Source organism: Sapajus apella, unplaced genomic scaffold (assembly GCF_009761245.1).
Source record: "Sapajus apella isolate SASKATOON/1434 unplaced genomic scaffold, GSC_monkey_1.0 scaffold7, whole genome shotgun sequence".
Lineage (NCBI taxonomy): Eukaryota > Metazoa > Chordata > Mammalia > Primates > Cebidae > Sapajus > Sapajus apella.
Window position 1 is genome coordinate 4,215,773 of NW_022436947.1, and position 20,503 is coordinate 4,236,275.

Below are 20,503 nucleotides of genomic sequence, written 5' to 3' on the forward strand. Positions count from 1 at the left end.
TCTAGCCCACATCCCTTGTTCAAAAGGTAATTTGACTCAGAGTCCCGATTTGTAAAACAAAGAAAGGAAGAGGCAATCCCGTTTCATTGAATGCATGAGGCTTCCTGAATTTCCTCTGTGTCCTCCTCCCATCTTCAGTGACTTTCATAGGAGCACATAAAATCCCTGGAACTCTGTAGAACTTAATGCAGAGCATAGTGTCAAGCATAATGCTAGACTAGAACAGGAGTTATTGGCAAGGAGGGAGGCTTTTCAGGAATCCTTAAATCACAGCCCGTAAGTAGTTGCCTACCTTTGGTAATATTGCTTTGCTTATCCACAACGTAATTTAGTAGGAGTTTCATGGGAAATGAATAGACAGAAATCAACTCTAGTTTCCTTAGCGTCACTGTAGCTCTGATTAGCAATGTGACTCAAGTGGCCCATGCATTTTCTGCAGGTGGTGCCAAAGAAGTGATTTGCACCAGGATATCCATAGGAAACAGAAGGGAGACCATGATTTGCTTATGGGTGCTCTACTCTGTAGAGCCAAATAGAATCTTTTTAATTGTTCTTTTGATTGCTACTGCTGTGCTGCTATGATTACTACTTCATGTCTTCTTGTTCCTCCCTCTCCTTCTTTTTCTCTTATTTTCTTTGTTAGTAATAGAACAAGGCACTGCTCAGTAGTGTAGCTAGATGCTTTGGTTTCTTTTATCATTGATATGTGCAAAAGCAATTGTCAAACTTATTTCATGTGCTACACCATGCTCTTCTCTCAGGAAGAGGAAATCCAAGAGTAATGAAAGCATCTGCAAGCAGGGAAAAGAAATCTTAGTGGATATGTTCTACACGTTTCATAGCTGCAGTACTGCAGTGTTTTAGGTTCTTTGTAGGCAGCTGATAATATGTAAATACCCCATGTTGAACAAATGCGGCCATCCAAGACCTACGAGGCTTCAGCTTCTTTCCCGATCCTGCCCCTCCACGGTGGTGCTTTGCAGCTCCTCCAGACTTCTCTGGCAGCAGCAACACTTTATTTCTTCTCACCTACCTGACACAATTGATTCAAAAATTATACCTCAGCAGGGGAAACCATTCCTCAGAAGGGGGAAGGTTGCCAGCAATCTCTAAGTGCTCCTTAAGGACAGGAACTCAGGGCCTTTCACACTTGGATGCGTTGATAGACCATTTGACAAATAGGCTTAGTTATATTACGTTTCTTTCAGGCTCAAACACAGAAATTATTCATGCGCCTGCTCCTTCCAGTCTGTCCTTTGTTGAGAGGCCTGAGCTTTCCTATCTTAGATCCTGCATGACACTGGCAGTCATGAAATGTCGATTCCACTCATTCATCTCTCTCCATGCAGTCTATTTTTTATGAGAGGAAAAAGAAAAACTTTAAAAGTTTTATTTTATTATAATTTTAAACCAGTACTGACTGCCAGAGAGGCTGAATTGTGTTCTGCTTATAAGCATGAACTCTGAAGCCAGACCCCCTGGCTCTGCTGTGCCTTAATTCACTGACCTTGGGCATTTTTCTCACCAGTAAAATGGAATTAAGAATAGGACCTGTTTCATAGGGTTGTGAGGGTTAAGTGAGCACTATTTGCGAAGTGCTTATAAAAGCACATAGCAAATGCTATATTCCTATTAGCAGCTTTTGCTGCTTTTGTGGTTATTCTTGTTTCCTGGGTGTAAAAGCTGAACTTGCCTTCTTTTCCTTCTGGAAGATTTGGGCAGAACCTGAGTAACTTAGTCTAGACTCACGCCTGGGATAGAAGCCTAAAATGAATGGCCCCTGAAAATCTAGGCACTTTGGCGATAGGGAAAGAATTCCTGTTTTCACCTTACATCTAAGTTTGGATGTTGGTGCTGCCCCTTAGCTACTTGAGTGATAATGTAAAAAATATTTTAAATGGAAGAGAATAATGCCTCTATTGTAAGGTTCTGAAACAGAAATGACAGAATAAAGAGCCTAGTTCTTATTATACGCTCAAAATATTGGAGCTATTATTATGATTGTTATTTGAAGAGACAATCTAGGCCACCCTAAGTCACACAGACACGGAGCTACATAGTGAGTGGAGAGAACTGTTAAGTTTGTCAGCTTATTTGATATTTAAGATGAAGTTTTAAATTTGCTTAGTAATAGAAATATTGCAATATTTGCTGTATTTATGTATATATTATATATGCCCTCTTTAATACTAGGGAACTCTTCAGAACAGACTGTTAACATTTCTTTCTTGTCTTTTGAATTGAATGTTTCAGAAATCAGCTCTCAGGAGGAAGTGTGCAGTCTGTAAAATCGTCGTCCACACCGCCTGCATTGAGCAGCTAGAAAAGGTAAGAGCACGCCACCTGCTGCAGTTTTGTTACATTGCAAGTATTTGGTCTTCGGAGGGCTGGTGTAAATTTCTAGTTCCAACTTTTTGAAAACAATGCCCTTTAAAAAAAAGCTGGAGGTTCAACATTATTACCAGATTAATCATGGAAAGACAACGTTAAGAGTCATTCACTGTCTTGTTTGCTGAAGGGTAATTTGATATCATTTTATATGGACTCTTGGGAAAAGGAATAACACAGTTAGATGGAAAAGCCTGTGGTGTGTGCTGATTCTTTCATTGTATCATCTCAGTTCAAGCATTACTATTTGCCCGTAGGCTTTTCCACAAGCTGTTTTTTTTAAAGAAGGAAAAAACTCTATAAGCTGTTTTTAATTGTTGTTCAAATGTATCTGACTTGTGTGGTTTACTTCTTCCCAAAGTGCCTCCAAGGGAGCAAGCAAGCTGGAAGCCAGCTCTTAGTCTGTGGGGCTCCTCCTCTTGCTGCTCAAACGTGTCGGTGGGGCTGGAAGTGGCATCCTAGTGGTGTCAAGCCTCCAGAATAAGTGGATTCGGCTAAGTTCATTTATCTGTCATTTAAGGGATGGGAAAGGCTCCACTAGTGACTGGTCTGCCATCTTCTTCCCCTTCACACTTCTCAGTCCATTTTCATGTGTATTATCTATGTTCTCTGTGTATTATCTATGTTCTCTGTGTATTATCTATGTTCTTGAGCTGCCGTGGGTAAATGCATTGGAATATTTTAGTTTCCCAGGACATTCATTTAGTTTCACTGACATGACCAGTTGATCCTAATTGATATCTTGTGGCAATGACTACCAACATTTTATCTTAATATTATCTTTTCTGTGCCAACTTCCCTGCCTCGTCTCTACCTTCATTCTTTTGCTCCTTTCACTTTATCGACTAGCTAACCAAGATGTAAATGTGCCCACTAGGAAACCTCCACCTCTAAAAGAAAGGCAGTGCTGAATCCTTTTATAAAGAACAACTCTGTTGTCTTTGAATAATCATCATAACGCTAAAAAAAAATCTCAAGTTTCTATTTTCTACTTTTCCAAACCAAAACCCAGCTGGGTAGTTTCAGCGGCCAATATCTTTCCTCTGGGCTGTTTCTTATCTCGGTTTCTCACGTTTGTGGTGTAAGAACATTATTGTTTAAAGGTACTTAGATTTCATCAGTGAGAATGAAGGAAAGGGGTTGGAGATACAGAATCGCTTGGGCTCTCTGTTGATTATCTAATGTGATGATTTCAAAAGACTAAGAAGAGTATTATTCCTTGTTCTTTGGAGGTTTTGTTTTGCAGTCTCAATATCTGTCACTGTTGTTGGTTTTTTCTCTTTCAGGTAAGGCAGTCTAATCTGATGCTTATTTCTAATATAATATACTTTTCTTTTCAAATGACAGATTAATTTCAGATGTAAACCAACATTTCGAGAAGGAGGCTCAAGGTCGCCAAGAGAAGTGAGTATTTCAGAGCTTTATTTCAAGTATCACCTTTGATTTCTCACTGATTCAGTGGATTCATAGATATTCACCAGAAAATAATAAATTCTCTCTCTCTCCATTGCACATCAATTTTTTGTGAACACATCAATAAATACCATCAATAAAATCTCCAAGTCTTCTCAACATGTACACACTGCACTTTATTATCATAAAATGTCCTGGGGAGTTAAGGTCTTACCGAATGAACCAGAGGCCAGGGGGAGGCAGTAGTGATAGACTTCAAGGGGTGAGAAAGAAATAGACTTTTATTGTTTTCTTGTTGATTTTAAGTTCATTATTCAATTTTGAGTGGGTATAAGCTATTCATGGGGCAGCAGAGTAACTGGTTATTCACATAAGCCCTGGAGTCAGATGGTTTGCTTTCCAAACCAGCCCTGATGCTGTGTGATCTTGGGCGTCTCACCTAAGCTCTCTAAATCTCAGTGTTTCTGTTTGTTAAGTAAATAAGTAAATACATCATAAGCTAGAACTGCATTCAGTTCTCAGTCCCTGACCCTCAAATCTGGTCGTGAAGATAAACAGGTAAATAGGAATTTAGAATGAAGAGTTGTTACCGGTGTGTTAGTGGGAAGCAGAGGTATGACAAGAGGAAACAGCACTTGTTTGTTCAAATTTTATTTAGAGGAGACAGCAAGCGCAGTTCAGTCAAAGCTGGTGAAGGCAGGGAAGGTTCTCGGCCTTCCTGTGTTATTCTGGACAGTTTAGCTCTAGGCCCAAAATTGCACTCCCCAATCAGCGAAACAAAAGCCTTCAATGAACAGAACCTGTCCTCCTAGAACGTAGCTCAGCCTGCCCAGCAGGCACTCATTCACTGCCTCCCAAACATTGCCATCTGTTACAGTATCCTCCTTAAGACAAAGTCTGGTAAAAATGATTTCTGATAAGCATACTTTCTCAGGGAGACGAGTTTCAGTTTCACTTACAGATTTACCCCTTGGAAACCTCCCTGGCTGGTCTCTACTCCTCAAATAAGCTCTGTGTTGTAACAAATAGGAAAGAGAGGAAAGGAATCAGAGAAGGGGCTTCCTGGAAGAGGTGGCAATTAAGCTGAGCCCTTAAGGAGCTAAGTTAAGTGAGAGGAGGGTTGTTAGGAGGTGAGTGGTGAGAGCCTTCTGGATGGAAGGAAGAGCATATAAGTACAAGTGAGAAAGAGCAGCATACTGAGCAGGATGTGAGATCTGAGACAGCAAGAGCCGGACCATGAAGGTACTTGTAACACGTGCTGCCAGTTGAGTGTTTTATCATCGGGATAGTTGGGAGGGGGGCATTAAACTACTTCAAGACAAATATCGTTCAGTCTGCAGTGTGGAGGAAATACCATGCAGGCCAAGAGTTGGAGGCACAGCGACAACTTTCAGAAGCTATGCTAGTAATCTAGGCATTAATAATGATCGCATGAACTAAAAATAACATGGGTAGATATGAGTTTGAAGGAAACAAAATTCACAGGATGTAGTAATTGACTGGATTTTGGACAAAAGAGGAGCCCAGACTAAACTGAGCTACTGCTAAAAAACAAACAAACAAAAAAAAACTGATTGGATGTTGGAAAATGAGTTGATTTGAGGATGGGGTGGGGAGGTAATGAGTTTAGTTGTAGAACTGTGAAGTGTGAGGTGTGCCTGTTGTCCTCAATTGGAGATGTCCAATAGAAGGTTGAGTGGGTATATGAGTTTGGAGCTTATGAGGAAGACTGGACTGGAGGTCAGGCACTGTGAGTCATCAGCATATTTACACAGTAGTTAAAGCCGAGGGAATAGATGAACATGGTGAGTAGGAATAGGCGATACCTGAGAATCACAAGCGTCTAGAGACAGTTGATGAAAAAAGACAACATGAATATGACTGCTCTAATTGTTAGTGACAAAGCAAAAGGATTGGGAGAAAATATGGAAAGAGAGTAGGTTGGGATGAAGTTGTAGAAGGAGAAAAACATAGTTGTCCCCATCGGGTGTCTTCTCCCACTGTGTTTGTCCAGCATAGCAGCCACAGGAAGGCTGTGGGCCCTGCGCAGGGTGAGAAGAGCAGGAGAAGAATGATAGGGCTGTGGTGCCTCAGTGTCACGCAGAGTGCAGACAGCGTGGGCCAGGAGATAACTCAGTGATAACTCAAATGAACCAGGTGCTTTATTTAGGAAACCTGAAGGGATAGTTTCATGTTAAGATGGAGTTTATGACTTTCCAACCAGGGGATTCCTATGCCTACCTTTGGCTTCCTGCCCTCCTATATGTATCTCTCTCTGTAGATAGGTCAGTGTGGAGGCAGGGGAAGACAGAGAGACAATTTTAATTGTGCAATTTTTCTAATACTAGGTGCTTTTGGTTTTTATTAGCCTGTACCACTTCTCTGAGACTAGACCTTCCATAAGGGTTTTGGATATTCTCCCTTGTCTTCTTATCAAGGACTGGAAATTCCTTCCTTTTATATATTTTCATCCCCTCCCCTACTTCTAGATTATTTCTATCAGCATAAACATGCTCTAATATTTTCTATCATTAAAAAAAAAAAAAAAAAACAACAAAACATTTTTTAGCCACTAACTGTGTCTTACCTGCTTCTCAGTTTTGTGGTCAAACTGCCAAGCTTCCAGAAAGTGTTAACTATATAAATTATTTTGAGTATGTCACTTTCTAGTCATTGTAACCTGTTCTGATCTGATTTCTACTCTATCCATTTACTGAAATTGCTTCTTTTTTCAGTGTTGCCTATGATCTCCTATATGCTACATGTTTTAGGTATTATTTATTTTTCTCTTCTTTCCTTATTGAGTCTCTCAAAAATTTTAAGGTATTACATATTTCATCCTTCTCGGAACGCCCTCCTCTCTTGGCTCCTCATATCATCCTTTCCTAATTTTCTTCTTGCTTCGTTGGGTAGCCCTGCTCATTCTTTTTCATGCTCGCTCCCCCAACCTCTGCAGATCCCTCTGAGCATAGTTCTTGTCTGTGTTCTCTTCTCTCTGCCCACTCCTGTTAGGGAAGCTCATCCAGTCTCATAGCTTCAAATGCCATGTGGGCTGACAACTCCTAACTTTACATTTCCAGTCTGCATTTCTTGGAGTTCCACTTGGCATGTCCCTTGAATGTATCACAGCCGTCTTAAAAATAATACATCAAACGCTAGACTATTTCCTTCACCATAAAAACAATTTCAAAACAATCTTATGCATCTTAGGAAATGAGATGGCTGTTGATCCGGTTCCTCAATTGAGAAAACTGTGGGGTCATGTTTATTCCTTCTCTCACAGACTGCCTACATCTAATTCATTTGCCAGTCCTTTCAATTTTATTTATAAAATATATTTCAAGTCCATTATCTGCAATTCTATCACCAACACCTTAAGCTAAGGTACTGTGACCTCTCCCCTTTGACCAATGAAAAAGCTTCTTTGTGATTCTTCAGTTTTCACTTTCAATCCACCCATGATTTAAAGGAGTGATCTTTCAAAATGAAAGGTAGGTTATTAGGTCGGTGCAAAAGTAATTGAAAGTAATGGCAAAAATAGCAATTACTTTTGCAACAACCTAATATAATATTCCCTGGCTTAAAACTCTCCAGTGGTTTCCATAACTCTTAGAGCAAAACCAAACCCACTGTCTTGGCATGAAAAGGGCCACGACTGCCTTTCCAGCCTCCACATGGACTTTCTTTCCATTTGTGAGGCACACACCAAAATACTCCTCACCTTTGAATATTTGTGTATTTCACTGCTGTACTGAAAATCTCTTTGCATGACTGTTTCTTACAGTTAGGCCTTAGTTCAAATATCCCCACACAGACATTGTCTTAGTCTTTTCAGGCTATTGTAATAAAATACCATAGACTTGGTGGCTTATAAGCAACAAAAATTATTTCTTACTGTTCTGCAGGCTGGAAGTCCAAGATCAATGTGCGAGCATGGTCCAGTTCTAGTGAGGACCCTCTTTGGGGTTGCAGACTGCCACCTTCTCATTGTATTCTCATGCGGAGGAAAGAGGGTTAGAGAGTTTTCTGCAGTCACTTTTATAAGGACCCTGATTGCGTCCATGAAGAGTCTACCCTCATTACTTGATCACCTCTCAAATACCTCACCTATTACCATCACTTTGGGGTTTAGGGTTTCGACATATGAATTTTGAGGGGCCACAAATTCCAGTCCTTTGCTGAGGTCTTCCTTAACAACCACCTTTAAATATATAGCTTAGTGTTCTTTATCAAAGAGGGCACTGTGTATGCCATAATAATTTATGCATATTACTGTTCACTTGTCTAAAGAATGTCTCCTTTCTTTAGTGTAAACTTGGGGAGGTCACTTGTGGAATTTGTTCTAAATTAATTGCACCAAAACACAGAGTATGTGATTGATGGATATCTGCTGATCGAATACATTTACAAAGGTGTTCACTTCTCCCAAAATGTTTAGGAACTCTTGATCTAAAAGGACATTTTGGAGATGAAACTTATGACTCACTGACTGTGACCCATTTGATATTCTTAATTAAAAATTAAGAATTCTTACTACTACTAATTTAGGTGTTTACTTAGTAAATGGAAGAACATTTGCTCTAGAATTAGTATGAGCCTAGTTCAGATTATACCTCTGCTTCTTTTCCACTAAGTGGTAAGAGTCTCTGGAGCATGGATTGTTGGTCACTATGCCCTGGCATTTGTATAGTGCCTGACATGTGGCAGTTTTTAAATAGATATTTGTTGGAGCCCTCTTAAATTGAATCTTTCTGGATCTCCTTTTTCTTAGTCATAAGCTATAACAGATTAGGTTATAATTTCTAAGCTCCTTTCAAACTCTCAATGAATAATACGGGGTGTGTGTGTGTGTGTGTGTGTGTGTGTGTGTGTGTGTGTGTGTATTTTTTATTTCCATAGGTTTTTGGAGAACAGGTGATATTTGGTTACATGAGTAAGTTCTTTAGTGGTTATTTGTGAGATTCTGGTGCACCCCATCACCCAATCAGTATATACTGAACTCAATTTGTAGTCTTTTATCCCAGTTCGATTGACTGAGAATAGCTGAACAGTTGTGTTATGTATTTTTGCTAACAACACTGAATACAAGCCCTGAAATAATGCATTACTAATATTTTAACACCCAAAAGTAATAGCCATTTCCTTGCCCAGTATTTGAAGTTGTATATGAATAATTCAGAAGTTATTGATGAGCAATAAAAAGGTTTTATGGTGTTAGGAGCCTTGCTTTGCTATGTTAACAGAAATGTATCAACACTTACATTTGCAGTGTTAAGGATCCTGAGTCCAACATCAGTTCAGCAATTTAGGAGCTCTTAATAATGGTCAAAAGAAAAGAGTGTGAGAAATTAAAGTGCTTGGGATATAAGGACTAGAAAATAGCAATGATTCTAGAGTAATGCTTTTTTTTTCTTATTGATGAAGGCAATTGATGATCCTCCCCTCCTCCATGGTAACTATGTGATTTAAAAGTCAAAGAAATTAAGTGGATAATTCCATTCAGTTCAACACACATGTATTAAGTGTTCGCTTTGTTCAAACAATGATTAAGCAGCAGTAGAATAAATTTATACTGGGCCTTGGAAGAACTCTGAAGAGAAGGATGGCGGACATCTCCTATCACAGAGCTGTAGTTTGAAGACAGTTACTCAATTTCTTCTGTGATAGTGATTTTCTATAAGTTAGTTTATCAATCCATGCCTTAGTTTTCTACTTATTTTCTAGGAAGGATGATATTAAAAAATTTAACAAATGGTAGAGCCATAGAGAGTAATAATTAAATAATAATTTAAAAACATTCTTTTTTTATTCCCCAACTAAACTATATGATATTATACATCTGCTTACCAAATGATACACAGTAGTTCCCTCTTATCCATGATTTTCAAGGTTTCAGTTATCCAAGGTCAACCACAGTCCAAAATTCCAGAAATAAATAATTCATAAATTTTAAATTGCATGCTGTTCTCAATAGCATGACAAAATCTTGTGTCATCCTTCTCTGTCCTGGGATATGAATCACCCGTCCGTTCAGTGGGTCCACTACCTACCCATTCGTCACTCAGTAGTTTTCTCAGTTATTAGATTGAAGAATCATTGTACATATAAAGTTTGGTAAACTATCCATAGTTTCAGTCATCCACTGGGAGTCTTAGAACATATCTCCTGGGAAAAAGGGACAACTGGGTGTTGCAGTACTCATGATGAAGTCCGTCCTAAGCTTTCTAAGTAATTGTTGATTTGTGAAAAATGTTGGCTGACTCTTTTGAATAGAGCTGTCACTCCCTAAATGATCCCATGAGTCAGCCATGATTTCAAAAACGTAATTGCATCAGATGTTTCCAACATGTTCTTTCTTAAATTGATAGTCATTAGGTGATTTGTAATCTCAATTAAGTACAGAATTTTTCTGAACATCAATGATATTGTTCATTTTCCCTCAGCTTCTGCTATACTAACGGCAATTACCTTACATTTTTCTGTTAAGTATGATACTGACATTTTTATATATTCAATGTTTCTACTACTGACTGTCATTGAAATCACTTGTTGGTGTGTCATGCTGGAGTATTGTGAGCCCTGTCTTGTGGGACAGAGGAAAGGCACAGTGACACAATGGTAAGAGCACAGATTCTGCTCCCAGCCTGTCTGGGTTTGGACCCTCACTTTAACCTTTACATTTTAAGTAACCACTATATGTATTAGTTTCCTTATCTGTAAAATGAGGATGATATTGACCATTCAAATCAAAACTTCTGATAATGTGCCCTACTTTAGTGTGAACTGGGATATCCTGCAGTTGGAAGCTGGCTCCGGTTCTTCCTCTTATTTTTAAGCAGGCAGTGGACTAAGGTTCTCATCTTACCTCTTGAGTAGGCAGATGCCAGAGGGGTTGGCAGTAGCCTCAGCTGCAAAGAAAAGAGGTGGCAGGTCCAGTACCTTCATCCTCAGTAGAATTTTTGCACTGAACTGATGAGATGGATACTGATAACTGGGCAGGTTATTCTGGAATTGCCGTCACTTTCTTGAAAGCTGCAGCCAGCCATAGGACCCAGGATTGTCTATCCATGTGGAAATTTAAGATTGTACAGACAGTTACCACCGGCTGGGCCCAGCCCAGCCTTCTGAGATTCTTTGGCGGAACCAGTAACATTGCAACATGATTTGTTTTCAGAAGAGAGAGGTCACTGGAATAGGATCCTGGAAACCTATCATGTCAGATATTAACATCATAATTGCTTAACAATGAGGGGGTGGAAGTGGTCTCTCCCCTGAGGGAGGTAGTGGATGCTGTGGCAGCAGGGGAGGAGTCAGGAAGATGGTAGGGGCACTAAACTGCAATTTACCAGTCCACAGGCATTTCAATAGTTCAACAATTCGTAGGACTTTATTGATACATTCCAACTAAGTGGCATCTCTACTCCTGAAAATTCTCATGAAGATTAAAAGAACTATGATGGAAATAGATGCACAAACTATTACTTATAAAATATTTTTTAAAGTGCATGGCACGCAGTACTCAACAAGCGCTAGCTATTATAATTAGCTTCTTTCTTAGAACAACCTAAGCTTGTGTCTTTGTTTTATTAAACTGTGGTAGTAGGAAAAGCAAGACAAAAATCAGACTAAATTGTGGGACCATTGTGCTCCCTTATATCTGATTATAGTTAAAAGATCATTATTCTTCCAGGATCTTTGTCTAGTTTTAGTTTAAGTGGATTTGACATTATTAAGAGAAATGGAGGTGGCATTTCGGTATTGATAATGCTAATGCTTATTAGCGGTATTCGTGTCACTGTGAATTTCATGCCTTGACATATAACATTTTTTCCCCTCTACACTGATCTATTTTCTGTCTACCTGTACTTACTAATAGAACAGTGCCTGACATGTAGGAAAAAATTTGAATAACTGAATATATATTAAAGCGTTTTTTAAAGGGAAAATAGGGACTATGGCTAGTTCCTATAGTAGACATGTTAGTATGATGTAAAGCATGTTTTCACAGAAAAGGACGAAAGAAAACAAAGAGTACTTTAGGGGTATTGATGTTAGAGCGATAAATTGTTTGTAAGTTATTAGGGCTTGCCTGCATTCTTAGTCCTGAGGATGACTTTCTTGTAATGTATCCTGAGAACTAACAGTGAATGGCGCTACTTGACTCTGCCCCAGGAGTGCTTCTCTACTCGGGAGGGAAAGGACTTTCTGTATTTTCTGCAGTCTGAGACAAGGGTAGACCATGAAAGCTAATCTGTAATAGCTCAAAGTGCCCAAGGATGGTTTAGACACAATACCATTGCAAAAACACCATCGATATGCTTATGCCTCTTGTCCTTGACATCTATTTCCTTCAGCTTTTTTCTTTCTTCATTCTGTCTGGTGAATAATTCTCACACCTAAGTCTTGGATTAGGAGATCTATTTCTGAGAGTTTGATTGACATTCTCTCTAGCTAGAATGTTTGATATAGGGCCTGCCTGGCACAGATAAAGCACTACATACTATTTGTTAAATTGAACTGGATATTGTTGTTTCAGCTTCTCCCCTTCACCTTCCCACTTCTCTTTGGATATTTCTTTTACCTGCCTCAGTTACCTCCCAGCCCAGTGTCCTCTACTGTGTTCACAAATCTGCTGAGTGTTTGACTAGTAAGACAGTAGAGTAACAGCAATCTGGTAAGACTACTTGCCACTTTGAGGATGTGGAGGGAGGGCGTGAGAAGTGGGATGTACAAATATGAAAGACATCAGGGATGGAGGACTAACTTCATTTGTCCAAGTAGATTCATGTTTATTGTTAAATAAGTCATATCCATAAATATCTGTTTCTGGGCTCATCTAGGCTTAGATCCTGGTTTATATAAATCAATAGTATTACAACATTATAAAATGAATATTGAGGTTTGCAAATCAAAACACATTCAGTCAAGTGCAGTAGCTCATGCCTGTAGTCCCAGCTTTGGAGGATTGCTTGAGCAGAGGAGCTCGAGGCTGCAGTGATCTATGATTATACTACTGTACTCTCGCGTGGATGACAGAACAAGACCCTGTCTCTAGAAATAAAATATTGATTTAATTTTGTTTTCCCACAGAATTTTGTGCGTCATCACTGGGTACACAGGCGTCGGCAGGAGGGGAAATGTAAGCAGTGTGGTAAGGTAAGAGCCCAGCCACCTCACGGCCTTGCAGGAGGCTCCCCAGGCCTCTGCAAGCACCTGATGTAGATGAGTCGTGTCCCCAAATCCAGTGTTCATTACATCAGTTCCTTTCTGAAAGACCTTACTTGTCCAGGTTTCCTTAAGAGGCATTGTAGTTGTTCTAGAACTCACTGCATGAGGCAATGGTGTTAATAAAAAGAATTAGCTCATTTTAAGATATATGGATGCATTCTTACAGTGAATTTCATTGATAACTTTTGAAAATATAACTGTTTTGTGAAAACTCCCTTGTGAAGACAACCAGCCCATCATACTTTGGCTGGTAGCAGCAAATCAATGGGTTTGAGCAACGCTACTTTTGCTAATACATAATTGTGTTGGGGCAGAACTATTTAGGGCAACAAGGTCAGAAGCTAGAAATGTGTTGCTCCCTTGGGACATTATCCGCTTCATGGAAGAGATGCCCTTTTTATTTGTGGTTATTTATATCAACCTCCTCTGTCATCATGACTGGGTATAGGCCCCACAGGATGCAGTGTCACTTGGAAAAGTGAGCTGGGGCAAGGGGTGGGGGTGTCATGACTATATACTACTAAATGCCATAGATTCTGTGTGTCACGGACCCCCAAAAACTTGGGTTATAGCTTTTTCCAACGTACAAAGATCTACTTTAAAGATGACAGGATCCTCTGGGAGGGTTACACTGGTGGTGAATCTCACTATATATATAAATATATTTATATATATATTTATATGTATTTATATATATATAAATATGTATATATAAATATATTTATATATATATAAATACATATAGTGAGATTCACCACCAGTGTAACCCTCCCAGAGGATATATATTTATATTGAGATTCACCATCAATTTTATTAATGACATTAACAAATATTAATAGTAAGCTGATGGTCATCAGTAAAGGGAAGTTTTGATTTTGTGGAGAGTAAGATAATATTGGGGAATATATTCCTCAATAATTATTCATCTGTTTGTTTATTCATGTGACTCCTTTGGGTTAAGCATTGGTGTGAGCTGCCCAGGACAGCATTTTTGACAGTAGAGTAATGCAAGGAAATATTGGCTGCCTAAGGTAGGGTTGTGGAGGGTGAGGGAAGCTTGGAAAAATTGCATTAATTTTGTTGTTTTGCCCCACGCCTGGGAAGAAAATATGCTGTAACCATTGGTTATGAAGTTCTTCTCTGGAAGGCTACACACCTTAGCCTCCAGGGCTTAGGCCTCCATTGTAACCAGTATTTTGTCTCCAGTTCAACCCAGTGGCTCTCAGTTGGTTTTCTTTTACCCTGTAAAGAGGACGAAAAAACAGGGTGAAAGCAGGATGAGGTAAAACAAAGCAAACAAGGAGGAAGCGGGAAGTGGAAGGATTTGTACCAGTTCTTACTGGCCATCTTACATGTCCTGGGGAAAAGGAAGTCACACCTCTACTCTCACATGACCTTTCTTTCTTGGGTCCATCTACCTCTTCCAAGATGTTGCTTTGGGGCTTATGGATTTTCTCTTACTTCATGAATCATCGAATGTAATTTTACCATAAGAGTTTGTGTGTGTGTGTATGTGTGTGTGCATGTGTGTGAGTGTAAGAGAGATGCTGCAGCCAGGCAGGCATAGCCATTTTTGGGGTCAGAAATGTAAAGAGTAGTAAGAATCTGGATGAATAGGTCCTTCACTTTGGAAAAATATCTTCACCAGAGCCCAGTAGCTGGCACCACCTCAATAATATAAGCCGTAATGGAGTGGGAGGGATTTTATTAAAAGAAGATCAATAAACATTATATGCTTTGAGACAAGGGTTCCCTAGTGCCATATTGCTTAAAACACCAAGTTGTCTGTAGTACTTCAAAAAATCTCTCTCCTGGCCTCATGTTGGCATGGTCAACAGAACGGGAGGAACTGGGCTTCCTCTACCGTGAGTTGATGTGTCGCCTTTCCTGCCAGTGATCTCAGCCAGCTGTCATGCTGTGCTCACAACTCGCTGCATGTCAGTGGTCAGTGGGGAAGTCAGTGATCTGAGCTCGTCACGTCATTTTTCAAAATATTGTACTATTATAGTCATCTCTTGTATTTATAATCCAGCTTCTCCATGAATTCTTCAAGACTCAAACAATTATGGGATGGGTGGGATTGTCTCCTTGCCAAATAATAAATTACCCTCCCTTGAACCCCAACTTCAACCCTGGCCTAGAAGAAAGCTGTGACTGTTTCCATGTACCAAATAAGTAACGAAAATTCACTCTAAATGTTGGTGTTATACATAATTTTCATCAGTAGTGTTGTATATTCTTATATATTCATAGACTTTTAAATCTCACTTCATCCCCCATACACACACACACACACACACACACACACACAAACACACACACAACCACACACCCACACATTATTCAAGAATTTACTCATAGGGAAGGAGTGAAAAATAATTGCTTCATTTAGCAAAACTTTTCTCTTTTTTTTTTCACAACTGATGTCTTGCAAACTTTACAGATTTTTTTTGGAAGTGTTTGTGGTTAAAGAGTGTTTGTGGTTTTAATTTCTACTTTTAAAATCAACAATAAAATGATGTTTGGACTAATTTTCTCTTGAGCCTTAAATACGTGTTTGGCTGAGTATGTGTGGCATTTAACAGAGATCAGATGAGACAAATCATGATTTAATTGCTCAGTTCCTTTAGTTAGCTGAATGCCTCAGGCTACCAAGTTTATAACCCTTCTGGAGTTTTTCATTGTCATTCATAGTACTGTATTACATAAGAGTCAGGGTCAAGGCAGAAAAGAGACGAAATGCTCACGTTCAAATTATGTAATTTGACAAGAGTTTAAGGAAGAAAATATTTAAATTGTGTGAAAAGCATAAGGGGGAACCACAAGAAACAATGGAGAATACTGTGACTAGCAGTGTTAAGGAGCTATGGTCAAGCCAAGTCTGAAGAGGTAAGGAGATGGAGAGGACCCCTTCTCAGGAGCTGCAATCATTAGTCACAGGACTCAGCCAGCCTGTGGTGACCTACAGGCTGGAGAAATAAACCGACGAAACCTACCTTCAATTTCTAGTGGCCAAACCCATCAGAAACCAGAGCAGAAGGGATTCGTTGATGCAATCTGTAAAAGCCGACTCTTTACAATGAGTCATTGAGTGGAGGAGGATGGAGAATAGAACTGGAGAGGCAGATGGAATTGATCTAGCACATATTGTTTAATGCAAACCTGTATTCAATCAATGGTTAGAGGCAGAATGCATTCTTATACAGTAAACATGTCTCAGATCTTCACTAGATCTACACATTGCATTCATTTGATCAAAATTTAGAAAATACCAAGTTGTCTGTAGTACTTCAAAAAATCTATATGCAAAAAAGTATAGTAATAATTATGGCTACTTTGACTCATTTTTTGAAGGAAACAAGCATCCAAACCTAGCATTATGTTTGTAAATCACAACTTGAAAGCTTATCTTGTTTCTTCATCTGCAAAAGTTATAAAAATAAACAAGGTAACATTTTAAAAATCAAAATTAAAAAATTTCAAACATCAATTCTTGAAAGCAGTTTTAAATGCAGCATATGCATTGAGGTTCCCTTATCTGAAACGCTTGGAACCAGATTTTTGGATTTAGATTTTTTTTTCAGATTTTGGAATAGTTACATATACTTAAGATATCTTGGGAATGAGACCCAAGTCTAAATATGAAATTCATTTATGTTTCATATCGCACCTTAAGCACAGAGCCTGAAGGCAATTTTATACAATATTTTAAATAATCTTGTGTATGAAACAAAGTTTTTACTATGAGCTGTCATACGAGGTCAGGTGTGAAGTTTTCCACTTGTGGCATCATGCTGACACTCAAAAGGTCCCAAAATGGGGATCTGGTCCCAAAATGTTCCAGGTACATAACGAAATGACCCCTTTGTCCCCTCTTCATATGATCCTCAGAGACAAATGGCTTCCATCTTTCTCTCTCACTTCCTCAGCAGAGCTGATTCTGCTTCTACATATTTATCCTCTTCCTTGTGGAATCTGGCCCAAGTCACGTGTCTCATGATAAATCTGCGGCTTTGATTCCAGTCTTTTTATGGGACTGATCTCATCACGTATTTCATATGTTCTTGCTCTCTCTTTGTTGCTGGGTTTGATTGAAGGATAAACTAGATATTAGCAAGTAAAAACATTTTATCAAAATGACTACTTTAAATATAGTAATTTAGGCATAGATGAACACACAATCAGAAAAGCAAATCCAACCATTCTGGAAATCTTTGTGTTCTTCTCCTATTTAGAATTACTGCCAGATAGATGAGATCATGTATGTAAAAGAGGTTAGAGTAAATGTGCACCTCATATTTGGATGCCAGTTGATGACAGCTAGTTTCTTCATGCAAAGCAGATCAATTATAGGCTATGTACAAATAGCCAAAAAATTTATAGTGTTTTTTAAAGAGAGAAATGACAAATATACTTCTCTGCCTTTTAAATTAATAAGACATATAAAACTGAGAAATTATGAAAACATATAAATGTAACGTAATAAATATCTCTTCATAAAATGTATAATCAACATGTTATAGTTATTTACATATGTATATGTGTGTGTATATATATATATATATATCTGTGTGTGTGTATATATATATATATGTGTGTGTGTGTGTATATATATATATACTTATTCTTGCCAGATAAGAGATTGAAAATTCATAGAAGGGCAAAAATTATTTACACATGTATACATGTGTATATGTGTGTGTACATATATGTCTTTGCATGTACATATGTGTGTGTATGTGTGTATGTGTATGTGTGTATATATATATATATATACACACACACATATATATATATATATATACACACATACCTATATATATATTCTTGGCAGATAAGAGACTGAAAATTCATAAAAGGGCAAAAATAGAAAAAAGGAAGCATTGGGGAAATGAAGAAAATAATGACATTTAAGAGAAAAATTGAAGGAGGAACATGAACAGAAATGTATATGGAGAGGAAAGAAGGGAGGAAGAGGTGGAAGGTGAGAGACAAAGGGACAGAAATGTCCAGAGAGCCACCAGCAGATGAGGAAGAATATCCGGAGATTGAAACAGGAGTTCTGAAGCCACTAAGCTGATATTTACAAGCTGAACTGTGCCCATTCCTGGGATACACTGGGTTTCCCTGGGGCAGGCAGATTTGGAAAGGGGTAAGGGAAGCAGTTCTCAAATACTCATTCACCATTTGTTTCTTCCTTAAACCCTGAATCTTACCTGTCTGAGAACACATTTGTGATTCTCTGTGCTGACCTCCCTTTCCAAATTGCCTTTCTTCAGTCAGTTTATGACGGAAAGGATTCTTCTCACTCTTTGCCCCAGGTATAAAAGCATAGGAGGCCAAACAGACATGAAATATTGATATCAAAAAAAAAATCTCCTTTAGTTTAAAAAAAAGAAACAAAATATGATTTCAAAGAAGTGAAAGAAATGTAAAATTCTCTCTTGTTAAAGAAAAAGCATGTTTATGTATTTTTTAAATTGACTACCACAGTGATGAGCAGAGCCAGTCCTTAGTTTGTTTATAATCCAGGCAGAGGAATATGAGCTGAATACCTAGCTGAGAAGCAAAAATCAAGGTTCTACTGATTAATAATTGGAGTTACCACTCCCTATAGGGCAGAGTTAATCCAAAAGTATACCCACAGTTGATTAAACAAGTCAGGTAAGTCCCAAAGTACCTTCAAGTTGGTTAAACATTTGGTTAGGAAAGTTTTCTTATTTTGATGAGAGTCAGTAAACAGGTATAATTCTTGTTTATTAGTTTCAGCTGGTTAAAAGCAATTTTGGTTAAACACAGCATTCCATTTTGATATCTACTAGGCAAATGTTGAGAGGAAATTTTTCCTTTTACATGGAAAGTGTTTCCTTTTTCATGGTCTTCTCCAATAAAAAGATAGGCATATTATTGCCTTTTCAGATCCAAACCATTATTTTAGCTCACGATTCCCAAGAAGGGGACTCTGAGAGTGAGATTTATGTGCCTGAAGTTTATTGAGTGACCTCAGGAGTGACAGTGGTAGGGAAGTAAAAGCACCAGGGCTGGGTGGAGGGAGGCATTGATCTGTGGTACAGTCACAAGAGAGGCATTAGTCAATTTCACAGGGAACTGGAAGAGCCCTTCAGAGTTGCCTGCTTTGAGGGCTATCTGGGTGAGGGCTATCGCTGGTTGATGTCTTAGTTTTGTTGTAAAGCAATACCTGAAGCTGGGCAGTTTATAAAGAAAAGAGGTTGGTTTGGCTCACAGTTCTGCAGGCTGTACAAGAAGCATGGCACCAGCATCTGGTGAAGTCTTCAGGAAACTTCTGCTCATTGTACAGGGGGAAGGAGGAGCCCAGAGTGTAGAGATCACATGGCAAGAGAGAAAGGAGAGAGGTGCCAGTGTCCCCCAACAATCAGCTCTCACGAGAACTGACGGAGTGAGAATTTACTCATTGCTGTGAGTGCAGCACCATGCCATTCACAGGGGATCTGCCTCCATCACCCAAACACCTCCTAACAGTCCCCACTTCCAACACTGGGGATCAGATTTCAGCATGAGATCTAGAGGACAGATATCCAAGCTATATCGGGTGACTGTTTTAGGCTCCGGGCAATTCCTGAAGATGGAAGGGTGACTCATTTGAAGACCTTCAGCCTCCAAGACTCCTCTCAACTGGGGGAATGAGAGGAGTGCCTCGGGCCTGAAGCAGAGTTATCTGGGTTGAGAGCCACAGTATTCAATACTGTCCATTCCCGGTGCTACTCAGAATCCCTTGTTTTGTATCATACATTTTTAGAACAGCTCTTCCAGGATTCTGGTTGGTTGCATTTCCTGAGAAACATAGAAGAGGAAGGACATGGGATAAACTATAGCCCCCATGGTAGCTACTGGTCTTACATCTGCTACTGATATTCATCATCTCTCTCCTCAACCACTCATCCTGGATTCACCTCACTCTCAACTAGTGTTTCTGGTCTAGGTGACCTCCCTGTCACCTAGACCAGAAGGGGACAAAGACCCTTACCTCTCAGCAGTCTGATTCCCTGGTCTTGGCTGCTGCAGTTGTCTGTTTATATTAAAATTGTTCATAGCATTACAAAGGCTGCCCCAGTGGATTGCCTGGTTACCAGATGTATTCTTCCAGCTTCTATTGTCAGAGAACAGCTAGACCTGTGCCTAACGATCAGGATCAATTACTCTTGCCAGGATGCTAGCTCCTTTCTGTGCCTGCTAGTCTCTTAACACAAAAATCCTGAAGTAACTGGGTGCAGTGGTAGCTTAAGGTTTAAGAGCTTCCTGTTATGCCCCATGGTGAAGAACTTCTCCATCTGGGATTTAGAGCCTCAAAGCCCAGAGCCGTGGGGACCTCCCCAAGGAGGCCACCGTAGGCATAACCACCACTGCTTCTACTCACTGGTTTCTGTATTTATGTATTTTTGTCATGGAGATAAATCACCATGAAATGATTATAGATTTAGTGAGTATATGTAAT

General features: G+C 39.2%; 1 protein-coding gene across 13 annotated transcripts in view; it reads left to right on the plus strand.

Moving 5' to 3' along the window:
* DGKI (diacylglycerol kinase iota) overlaps positions 1 to 20,503 on the plus strand; it is a 445,403-nt gene that overhangs the window by 185,981 nt on the left and 238,919 nt on the right. For all 13 annotated transcript variants that reach the window (XM_032275881.1, XM_032275878.1, XM_032275879.1 and 10 more), the window contains 3 exons: positions 2,254 to 2,328; positions 3,736 to 3,792; positions 12,892 to 12,957. In XM_032275881.1, coding sequence (XP_032131772.1) covers positions 2,254 to 2,328; positions 3,736 to 3,792; positions 12,892 to 12,957 — 198 coding nt within the window. The remainder of the gene's footprint in view (positions 1 to 2,253; positions 2,329 to 3,735; positions 3,793 to 12,891; positions 12,958 to 20,503) is intronic.